General features: G+C 48.2%; 1 protein-coding gene across 2 annotated transcripts in view; it reads left to right on the top strand.

Annotated features, from left to right (window-relative positions):
* Nucleotides 1–3,329: 3,329 nt before the first annotated feature.
* SREK1 (splicing regulatory glutamic acid and lysine rich protein 1) overlaps nt 3,330–11,272 on the top strand; it is a 96,047-nt gene continuing 88,104 nt past the window's right edge. Inside the window, exons 1-2 of one of the 2 annotated variants that reach the window (XM_073584215.1) lie at nt 3,330–3,615; nt 6,602–6,735. In XM_073584215.1, coding sequence (XP_073440316.1) covers nt 3,374–3,615; nt 6,602–6,735 — 376 coding nt within the window. In that variant the 5' untranslated portion in view covers nt 3,330–3,373. The remainder of the gene's footprint in view (nt 3,616–6,601; nt 6,736–11,272) is intronic. The other variant, XM_073584214.1, reaches the window with a different exon arrangement.

Genomic DNA, 11,272 nt, shown 5'->3' with positions numbered 1-11,272 from the left:
TGTTGGTTAGGGATTCAGAGTGAGAGTCAGCACCAATGGGTGGCTATGCTCAAGCCACTATGCTCCCATTAGTCTACGCACACTAGCGTCCGACTGTGCCTCCCTGCTACGGACACTGTCGTACCTCACCAGGTAGCTGTTACCGCCGTGCACACCTCTAGCGCTTTCCTCCCTGTCCTGGGTGGTTAGTGGCGTCCGCCGAAGTGGCACTGTGTGCACTTGGTGCGATTAAATATAGTATTACCTTTTGCTGGCACCGCAGCCGCGGCGCCGAGCGCTGAAGGTCTAGAGGAGCTCTAGTCCGGTGTCTCTAGGACAGAGCTCTGTGACCCTAATTAGCGCTCAGCCGAGCTCTGTGAGTTCAACAGGCTCTGGCGTTTGTTTCAGCGGCTCTGTGGAGTAACAGAGTTCGCCTCTATTCAACCTGGGTGAAGTTAACCCACGTGTAAGCAAGTGTTTAGCCACCATCTTGTTCCACCATTACTCAGCAGCAGGTTCCATCTCTGCACGGTGGACCCCGGGCTGCGAACGCACCTCATATCTCCTTTTATATTATTTGGTGCGTTCCACAGTCCCTAACACTAGCTCACTCTCTTGATTTTGAACCAGTCACAGAAGAAGTAAGCATCTTCTCACCCAACCACTTGCACCAGTGACCCATTTCCGTCACATCTCCTCCAGTCCCTTTCCCCTGCTGTCACCACTCACCTAACTAAAATATTTAACCTCTCTCTCTCTTCTGGTATCTTTCCCTCCTCATTTAAGCATGCCATCATACATCCACTACTTAAAAACCATTCCTCGACCAAAACTGTGCCGCTAACTATAGACCTGTCTCTAATCTACCCTTCATCTCTAAACTCCTGGAACGTCTGTTCCACTCCCGTCTTATCTGCTATCTCTCTGATAACTCTCTTCTCGACCCTCTCCAATCCGATTTCCGCTCTTTACACTCTACTGAAACTGCCCTCACTAAAGTCTCTAATGATCTACTAACAGCTAAATCAAATTGTCATTACTCCATGCTAATTCTCTTGGATCTCTCTGCAGCATTCGACACGGTGGATCATCAGCTCCTCCTCACTATGCTCCGTTCCATTGGCCTCAATGACACCGTTCTCTCCTGGTTCTCCTCCTATCTCTCTGACCGCTCCTTTACTGTATGTTTTGCCGGTTCCTGCTCCTCTCACCTTCCCCTGACTGTTGGGGTTCCTCAAGGATCAGTCCTAGGCCCCCTCCTCTTCGTACACTGCCCCTATTGGTCAATCAGTAGATTTGGTTTCCAGTGCCATCTCTATGCTGATGACACCCAATTATACGCTTCTCCTGACATCACGCCTGCCTTTCTAGAAAACACCGGCGATTGTCTAAACGCTGTGTCTAAGGCCGCTTTCACACTTCAGTTTTTACAATCAGTCACAATCCGCCAGGTTTTGAAAAAAACGGATCCGCAATTTTTTTTTGAGGATCCGTTTTTTTCCCCATTGACTTGCATTATGGGCGGATTGTGACGGATTGCCGTCCGTTGCATCCGTTTTTTTTGCGGATCCGCCAAAAGTTGCTGTCCGTTATCATCCTCAAAGATTTCAAAACGGAGCTTGCAACGTTTTTTTTTCTGGCGGATCCTCCAGACACTGTTTTAACCCAAAATTCTTTCTGGGTGCCGGACAAAAAAAAAATTCTCTCTCTCTCTCTCTCCTTTAAATTTCCTCATTTTCAGGATCCGTATAAAAATGGATCCTGTGCCATCCGTTTACATCAGTTCCGAACGGATCCGCTTGTCTGACTTTTTGGCGGATTTGAACTGATGCAAAAAACTGAAGTGTGAAAGAGGCCTAACATCATGTCCTCACTATATCTGAAACTGAACCTGTGAAAGACTGAATTCCTTGTGTTTCCTCCCGCTACTAATGTACCTATACCTGACATTGCCATTTCATTGTGTGGTTCCACTATTACTCCCCAGCAACATGCCCGCTGACTTGGGGGTCATACTTGACTCTGAGCTTTCCTTTGCCCCCCACATCCGATCACTGCCTCGCTCTTGTTATCAGCACCTCAAAAACATTTCTAGAATTTGACCTTTTCTTACTTTTGACTCTGCAAAAACTCTTACTGTTTCTCATATTCATTCTCGTCTGGACTATTGTAACTCTCTTCTAATCGGTCTCCCTCTTACCAAACTCTCCCCTCTCCAATCTGTCTTGAATGCTGCAGCCAGGATCATATTCCTCACCAATCGTTACACCGATGCCTCTACCTTGTGCCAGTCATTACACTGGCTACCCATCCATTCCAGTACAAACTTATTACCCTCACCCACAAAGCCCTCCATGGCTCAGCACCACCCTACATCTCCTCCCTTGTTTCAGTCTACCACCCTACCCGTGCCCTCCCACGCCTGTCTCCAAGACTTTACACGTGCCGCGCCAATTCTTTGGAATGCACTTCCCAGGTCAATACGATTAGTCCCCAATCCCCACAATTTTAAGCGTGCCCTGAAAACGCATTTATTCAGACTGGCCTACAGCCTCAACACATTAACCTAATCTATCCCTGTGTGGCACAGCCAAAAGTTTTACCATAACCAAGTTCCCCGCATCATGTTCCCACATGCTTTACACATCCATTAGCCCTCTGTGTCTGTACTGTTACACACTTAACATTATGGCTGGTCCATACAACCAGGGCAACTGTTACCACCCACCTTTCGTGTCTCCCCTTTTTTCCTAATAGACTGTAAGCTTGCGAGCAGGGCCCTCATTCCTCTTGGTATCTGTTATGATCTATGTGATTATTGTTATGCTGTAATGTCTATTGTCTGTACAAGTCCCCTCTGAAATGTAAAGTGCTGCGGAATATGTCGGCGCTATAAAAATAAAATGTATTATTGCTATAAGCAGTCAGGGAGCACACATATCAGAGCACCCTCATAAGCAGTGCCATCTTGTCCCCATAAGCTGCACCCTCCCCACACACAGTGCCAGCATGCACCGTAGACATTGCCACAGTCTCCCTATAAAAGTGGCAGTGTTCCATTCACAGCGCCCGGAGCCAGGCTGTCCCCATAGTGTCCGTGAGGCCACACACACTAACCTAGAAACCACACTACAAATATCAGACATTAGAGAATAACACCCACTACAGACAGGAGAGAGGGCCTGACCCCAGCAGCTATAGGCTGAGAACATGGCTAACAAGCCTTCACTAGACCCTATACAGCTGTATACTGAGGCCCAGGCTTTGTAGTGAAGGGACTGCAGTGATAACAGCGGGAAAGTAGCGCTATAGAGCCGGACTGCCCATCACTACTCTGCAGTCACCGCTCCTTCCTCCGCATTTCTCAGTGTGGCCACTAGAGAGCGCTGCGGGAATGGAGCACGGGTGCGCGTCTTCCGGTGCCGCTCGGGCCTCTGCTTTTGTTGGTCGGTGTTGTCAGGCGGCTGGTTTCCGGTGTTGGCTCCTAATCGGTGCAGACTCTGCTCCCGCCATGAGCAACGGTCGGACCGCGGTCATTCAGGTGACCAACCTGTCCTCCGCCGTCACAAGCGAACAGATGCGGACGCTCTTTTCCTTCCTGGGAGACGTGGAAGAGCTGCGGCTTTACCCTCCCGAGTGAGTGCGGTACCGCGGCTGTGTCCGTTATATATAGAAGCAATGTGTGATATACAGGGCCCGAGGCGCCTCCCGCTCTGTGCTCAGGAGGCGGAGCCTGTGTGTCCGCCATCACTGATACAGGGTGGTTGCTACGGGCAACTGCACCCAAACATGCAGTAACTATGGTAACTTCCCCCTGCGTAATGTACAGCCCCTCATACAGCTCCTGATGCTTCAAGAGTAACGCGCAGCTCGTGATGCCGCAGGAGGGACGTGCAGCTCGTGATGCCGCAGGAGGGACGCGCAGCTCGTGATGCCGCAGGAGCGACGCGCAGCTCGTGATGCCGCAGGAGCGACGCGCAGCTCGTGATGCCGCAGGAGCGACGCGCAGCTCGTGATGCCGCAGGAGCGACGCGCAGCTCGTGATGCCGCAGGAGCGACGCGCAGCTCGTGATGCCGCAGGAGCGACGCGCAGCTCGTGATGCCGCAGGAGCGACGCGCAGCTCGTGATGCCGCAGGAGCGACGCGCAGCTCGTGATGCCGCAGGAGCGACGCGCAGCTCGTCATCCCGCAGGAGCGACGCGCAGCTCGTGATCCCGCAGGAGCGGCGCGCAGCTCGTGATCCCGCAGGAGCGACGCGCAGCTCGTGATCCCGCAGGAGCGACGCGCAGCTCGTGATCCCGCAGGAGCGACGCGCAGCTCGTGATCCCGCAGGAGCGACGCGCAGCTCGTGATCCCGCAGGAGCGACGCGCAGCTCGTGATCCCGCAGGAGCGACGCGCAGCTCGTGATCGCGCAGGAGCGACGCGCAGCTCGTGATCGCGCAGGAGCGACGCGCAGCTCGTGATCCCGCAGGAGCGACGCCCAGCTCGTGATCCCGCAGGAGCGACGCGCAGCTCGTGATCCAGCAGGAGCGACGCGCAGCTCGTGATCCCGCAGGAGCGACGCGCAGCTCGTGATCCCGCAGGAGCGACGCGCAGCTCGTGATCCCGCAGGAGCGACGCGCAGCTCGTGATCCCGCAGGAGCGACGCGCAGCTCGTGATCCCGCAGGAGCGACGCGCAGCTCGTGATCCCGCAGGAGCGACGCGCAGCTCGTGATCCCGCAGGAGCGACGCGCAGCTCGTGATCCCGCAGGAGCGACGCGCAGCTCGTGATCCCGCAGGAGCGACGCGCAGCTCGTGATCCCGCAGGAGCGACGCGCAGCACGTGATACCGCAGGAGTGACGCGCAGCTCGTGATATTCCGGCTGTAACTTACAGTTTCTGCCCCTTGTGTAATGCACCGCTCCTACAGCAGGCGTAATGTGGAGCTCCTAATACCGGAGGCGCAATGCACCGCTGTTACCACAGGCTACACCCATTGGATCAAGGCTGTGCTGTGGCTGGCACTACCCTATATAATCCCCTCTAGACAAACATTTATAGGACGTATGTGCCAACCTGGCCAGTCATATGTCTTCCCATGGTGGTGCTGGTGAGGATTGGGGCAGAGAATACGTAGAGGTTTTGCTCGTGTTTTAGTTATATTTATTTTCGCTATACACACCCTATGCTGGGGCACTACACATTACACCTACAGGAGCTTTTGTGATCTCCGATTCTAAATCCATACACGTAAGATGGAGTCGGTCCCTTTGCAGCTATAACAGCTCTAGCTTTTCTTAATATGTAAATGTACTGTTAAGATCTATGGGCCGGACATAGATCTCAATGATAATGTTTTCCCAGAGATTATTTTAAATTAGTGTAAATTTTTAAGCCATAATCACTTTTGTAATTTGCCTTATTATAAAGTTTCTTACAACTCTCCCTATGTGTGTTTTTTTTTCTTTACTTCCTGCGATGTTTTGTTTTAGGGGTTTCTTAAGCAGGACATCATATTAGGCTGGGGCTGCACTCGCTTCTCTGCAGCTTTCATCACCCACCCTGTAATAGAATATCATCAGTGGCGACAGTGATGTAGCTGCTGGCTGTTATTATACATGGTGGAGTATGGAAACTGAGAAGGGGCTGTCCGAGTAGTGCAGGGGTGGGGAACCTTTTTTCTGCCGAGGGCCATTTGGAATTTTATAATAGCGTTTGGGGGCGTATAAAATTATTAATAATGATAAGCGACTATACTCGTTGCTCGGGTTTTCCCGAGCATGCTCGGGTGTCCTCTGAGTATTTTGGCGTGCTCGGAGATTTAGATTGTCGACTCATTTGCATGACTTGCGGCTGCTGGACAGCCTGAATACATGTGAGGATTCCTTAACAAACAGGCATTCCTCACATGTATTCAGGTTGTCCAGCAGCCGCAAATCATGCAGCTGAGGTGACGAAAACTAAATCTCTGAGCACACCAAAATACTCGGATGACACCGGAGCATGCTCAGGAAAGCAGTGCGCGCTGCCCGAGAACCGACATCAGGCTTTTGCGCCTGCGTGTTGCTGAGGCCCCAGCCCCGCAGTATGAATACATCATAACACACTGCGGGGCGGGATCTGGGGCCTCCACAACACACAGGCGCAATAGCCTGATGTCGGTTCTCGGGCAGCGCACACTGCGCATGCCTGAGAACTCTTGTCGCAGCGCAGCCGCCGGCATTCAAAACGGGAGGAGGTGGCGGCCAGGCGCAAGACACAGGCATGATGGACAGATGGTAGGGGGCTGATACAGGGGGACACACCATACTTATGGGACAGGTATGAGGAGCTAGTTATAAAAGTCGATATTTTAGCGTTACTAGGGGTCAGAAAAAGAAGAGCGACCTTCACAGAGTGCAGCCTTAATGCTGCTGAAGGTGGCTCTTTTACTTAAAACAATACATTTTATTAACTAATTAATATAAAACCTGATGCCATACGGATGTAAAAAACAGACATACGGATGACCATACAGATGAAAAGTCATCCATTTTTTCTGGATGAAAATCAAATTTTATTTTTTTTATATACCCTTGTGTGACTTTCACCTAACAAAGGTAACATGGATTGGATTAATTGTTCCTCCTTTTGTCTTCCAGCAATGCGCCGCTTGCTTTTTCCTCCAAAGTATGCTATATTAAGTTTGGTGACCCTTCGAGTGTCGGCGTGGCCCAGCATCTTACCAACACGGTTTTTATTGACAGAGCTCTCATAGTGGTCCCATGTGCAGAAGGTGAGTATTGACGCTGATGTGATCTCTCACTGCATGCAATGTCTGTATGATATTCCAGAATTGTGTAACTACTGGTCAGTGCCGCAGTCATCTGTGGATAGACATACATTTATAGGCTGACATGTACCTGGAGTATAACACTGAGTGTAAATGTATGGATTGTTCTCCTGCACCCGCATGCTGATATTATTATAGTCGCATATCCACTGTAATAAACCCTCCATGTTTGCTGCGATGTAGGAAATAACACATAGAAGTACCATTATACTAGACCTGTAGATATCATTGCACACAGGCGAGGTTTAGATGTGGTTGCGTTCTTCATACTTGGGGAATTTGCTCATATCGTCATCTGTAAGACGTCATAGTATTTAGATATCCCCCTCCTCTCCTGCATGTTGTTTTTCTTTGACATGCCACAGTCACCCTCACGTTATTTCCTGTCTATCCTACATTAATCCTCATTATTAGGGTGCAGTCAGATGTCTGTATAGATCAAACCAAGATCGGAACCTGGTGCATGGACTGGCCGGCAGCTCTCCTGACGTGTCAGCTACACCGAAATACATGAAGCTGACGGGTTGGGAGAACCGCCGCTCAGCCCGTGCACTGCGTTCCGATATATACTGCTACCTGGCTGGGGATTGTTTTAGAACAGCCCCTGCAATATGACAGCCCTGCTCACAAGGTCCCCTTCCAACAGCTGATTCTGTAGAGACAGGTTTCCATCAGATGCTCTTTTACCCTTCAGCAGCTGCTACCACGGAGATATGAATAGCCGCCTATATACTTGGACAGACTGGACCCACCAGAGTGAGTGCTCGGTCCTTGTCAGTTTCCATCTAGGCTTCTAGAAGATGATAACAAGCACAACCCCCCATTTATGATGTCCAGGTACCCTGTATAACATATATTGTAGACCACAGTAAGAGCATATTGTGTATGCCCTGACTGTGAGCATGTACAATAAGGTATGGTAAGATGACGAGACTAGTCTGCAGAGAAGGGTGCCCTGACTTGTAGTAAATGCTGGGAAATCAGAAGAGCACATCTGTAGTTAGAATGCACTAAATCGTTTCAAAAGAATAGAGGCCCTTGTGTCCACCTTTGTCCCCTGGCACTGATCTAGAGGACATTGGTGGAGGGTGAGAGTCTGCTTGTATCCCAAATATAATGCTGCTGTGTTCAGAGAGACCTTTATCTATATCCCTATATTAGCGTCATAGAGCAGCCCCTGCTGCTGCAATCCCCTGGGTCTGCAATTTTGAAACAACACCAAAAAAGTTAGGCTATGTGCACACGGTGCAGATCATCCCGCAGATTTTTCTGCCCGGATTTTACTAAATCCGCAGGTCAAATAACCTGCATTTTTCCTGCGGATTTAGTGCATTTTTTGTGCGGTTTTACTGCCGTTTTTGTGCGGTTATCCACTGCGGTTTTTCACCTGCGGATTTGTAGAATGGAGCAGGTGGAAAACTGCAGCAAAACCGCACAAAAGAAGTGACATGCTGCTTTTTTTATTCCGCACGAAATCCGCGCCGAAAAATCCACAGCATGTGCACAGCGTTTTTTTTTTTTTTTTTTTTACATAGCCAATAATGGTAATGTACATCACCTGCAGTTCTGCTGTGGATCCGCAGGGCCAAATCCGCTGCAGATCCGCAGCAGAATCTGCACCGTGTGCACAGAGCCTTAGACTTTTCATTGCATTTTGACTATTATATTGCCCTATTATGTGTTACTAAAATTAATGGTTGTTTTTCTTTTTTTTTTCTCTGTTTATACCTTTTCTTTTTTTTTTTTTTCTCAATCACTAACATCTTATCAAAGAATGAAGTGAATTTTATTTCCAGGGGTAAATTAGGGTTATTATAAGCAGTTGGTATGAGGACGTGACTGACGGCATCATGAAGTGTTGGCTCCACACCGCCGGCACCATTATGATGTTCTCCAGTGTTGCCACTGTAGTCGTTGCATCTATAGTCATGGCCGAAAGTTTAGAGAATGACACAAATATTATATTTTCACATGATCTGCTGCCCTCTGGTTTTTATGTGTTTGTCAGATTTTTTTTATCACATACAGAAATATAATTGCAATCATATTATGAGTAACAAAAGGTTATATTGACAGTTAGAATGAGTTAATGCAGCAAGTCAATATTTGCAGTGTTGACCCTTCTTCTTCAGGACCTCAGCAATTCTCCCTGGCATGCTCTCAATCAACTTCTGGATCAAATCCTGACTGTTCTTGCAAAATCAATGCTTTTATTTTGTCTGAATTTGAAGGTTTTTGTTTATCCACCCGTCTCTTGATGGTTGACCACAAGTTCTCAATGGGATTAAGATCTGGGGAGTTTCCAGGCCATGGTCCCAAAATCTCTATGTTTTGTTCCCTGAGCCATTTAGTTATCACCTTTGCTTTATGGCAAGGTGCTCCATCATGTTGAAAAAGACATTGTTGATCGCCAAACTGCTCTTGGACGGTTGGGAGAAGTTGCTCTTGGAGGACATTCTGGTACCACTCTTTATTCATGGCTGTGTTTTTAGGCAAGACTGAGAGAGAGCCCATTCCCTTGGCTGAGAAGCAACCCCACACATGAATGGTTCCAGGATGCTTGACAGTTGGCATGAGACAAGACTGGTGGTAGCGCTCACCTGGTCTTCTCCGAATAAGCCGTTTTCCAGATGTCCCAAACAATCGAAAAAGGGATTCATCAGAGAAAATGACTTTACCCCAGTCCTCAGCAGTCCACTCCCTGTACCTCTTGCAGAATATCAGTCTGTCCATGATGTTTTTTCTGGAGAGAAGTGGCTTCTTTGCTGCCCTCCTTGAGACCAGGCCTTGCTCCAAGAGTCTCCGCCTCACAGTGCGTGCAGATGCACTCACACCTGCCTGCTGCCATTCCTGAGCAAGCTCTGCACTGCTGGTAGCCCGATCCCGCAGCTGAAACACTTTTAAGAGACGGTCCTGGCGCTTGCTGGTCTTTCTTGGGCGCCCTGGAGCCTTTTTGGCAACAAGGGAACCTCTCTCCTTGAAGTTCTTGATGATGCGATAGATTGTTGACTGAGGTGCAATCTTTCTAGCTGCGATACTCTTCCCTGTTAGGCCATTTTTGTGCAGTGCAATGATGACTGCATGTGTTTCTTTAGAGATAACCATGGTTAACAGAAGAGAAACAATGATGCCAAGCACCAGCCTCCTTTTAAAGTGTCCAGTGGTGTCATTCTTACTTAATCATGACAGATTGATCTCCAGCCCTGTCCTCATCAACACCCACACCTGTGTTAATGGAGCAATCACTGAAACGATGTTAGCTGGTCCTTTTAAGGCAGGGCTGCAATGATGTTGAAATGTGTTTTGGGGGATAAAGTTAATTGTCTAGGCAAATATTGACTTTGCAAGTAATTGCTGTTAAGCTGATCACTCTTTATAACATTCTGGAGTATATGCAAATTACCATTAGAAAAAAATGAAGCAGTAGACTTTGTAAAAATTAATATTTGTGTCATTCTCTAAACTTTTGGCCATGACTGTAAGCTGTCCCGATGTCCGGTGATGAAAGACACAGCAGATAATCCCATTTTCACACGACCAAGAATACCCACTGCTGACTAGATTTCACCAATAGTCAGATTTATACATTTATTGGGCCCAAGGAAGATTTAGCAAAACTGGTGCAAAGAAAAAAAAAAATGGAGAAGTTGCCAATAGAAAGTCTTCAGATTTCAGATCATTTCTTTGGGGGAACTTTTTGAAACTCAGGAAAGAATTTGATTGGTCATTACACCCACTTGTACTGTGCATAAGTTTTGAGAAATCTCCGTTTTGGACAGTTTTGCTTTATATCAAATTTTATATACAGTCCTATATAGTAGCAATAGAAGAAGCTTAGCAATTATGCTTACTTGACACTTTAAAGGGTTATTCACTACTTTATTGATGACTTTTCTTCAGGTCATCAATAACTGGCTGAGGTCTGACACTCAGGACCCTCATAATTCAGCTGTTTTCAGCTCGAGTGTCGGCCAGATGTACATAGTAGATATACATAGTACATCAGTAGCACAGCTTCTGTTTGGTTCAGTAGGAGCTGAGCTGCAGTACCTGGCAGTGGCTACCAAGCAGTGTGATGAAGCTGTGCTGTTCCTGCTCTGTGCACTGATCCAGCCACCGTCTGAGCCACAGCCAAATGATGGGAGTGCAGGGTATCGGCCCACCACAGATCTGATATCCTAGGAATAGATCTCCGATAACAAAATAGTGGCAACCCCTTTAACCTAGCATGGGACTAGTTTCTCTGGTATGTTTACCTGCTGCCAGTAAACTCTAGACTTCTAGAAGCTGCTATATAAAAGTCCAGGATGGTAGTAATGCTGGACATCTTGCAGTTCTCTGGATTGATGATTACATTTTTTAGGATTGTTAGCTGAGCTGAGGGCACACAGTGTAACACAGTGAATGAGGATTGCAGGGAAGCATGTCTGAGGCTCAAAGGGGTTAGGCCTTAGGCTGGGTGACTGCAGATTTGTGGATT

The sequence above is a fragment of the Dendrobates tinctorius genome, unplaced genomic scaffold (genome assembly GCF_039654945.1).
Source record: "Dendrobates tinctorius isolate UK_male_01 unplaced genomic scaffold, ASM3965494v1 ptg000083l, whole genome shotgun sequence".
Lineage (NCBI taxonomy): Eukaryota > Metazoa > Chordata > Amphibia > Anura > Dendrobatidae > Dendrobates > Dendrobates tinctorius.
The sequence above is the reverse complement of the archived record's forward strand: the minus strand, read 5'-3'. Positions and strand labels throughout refer to the sequence as shown.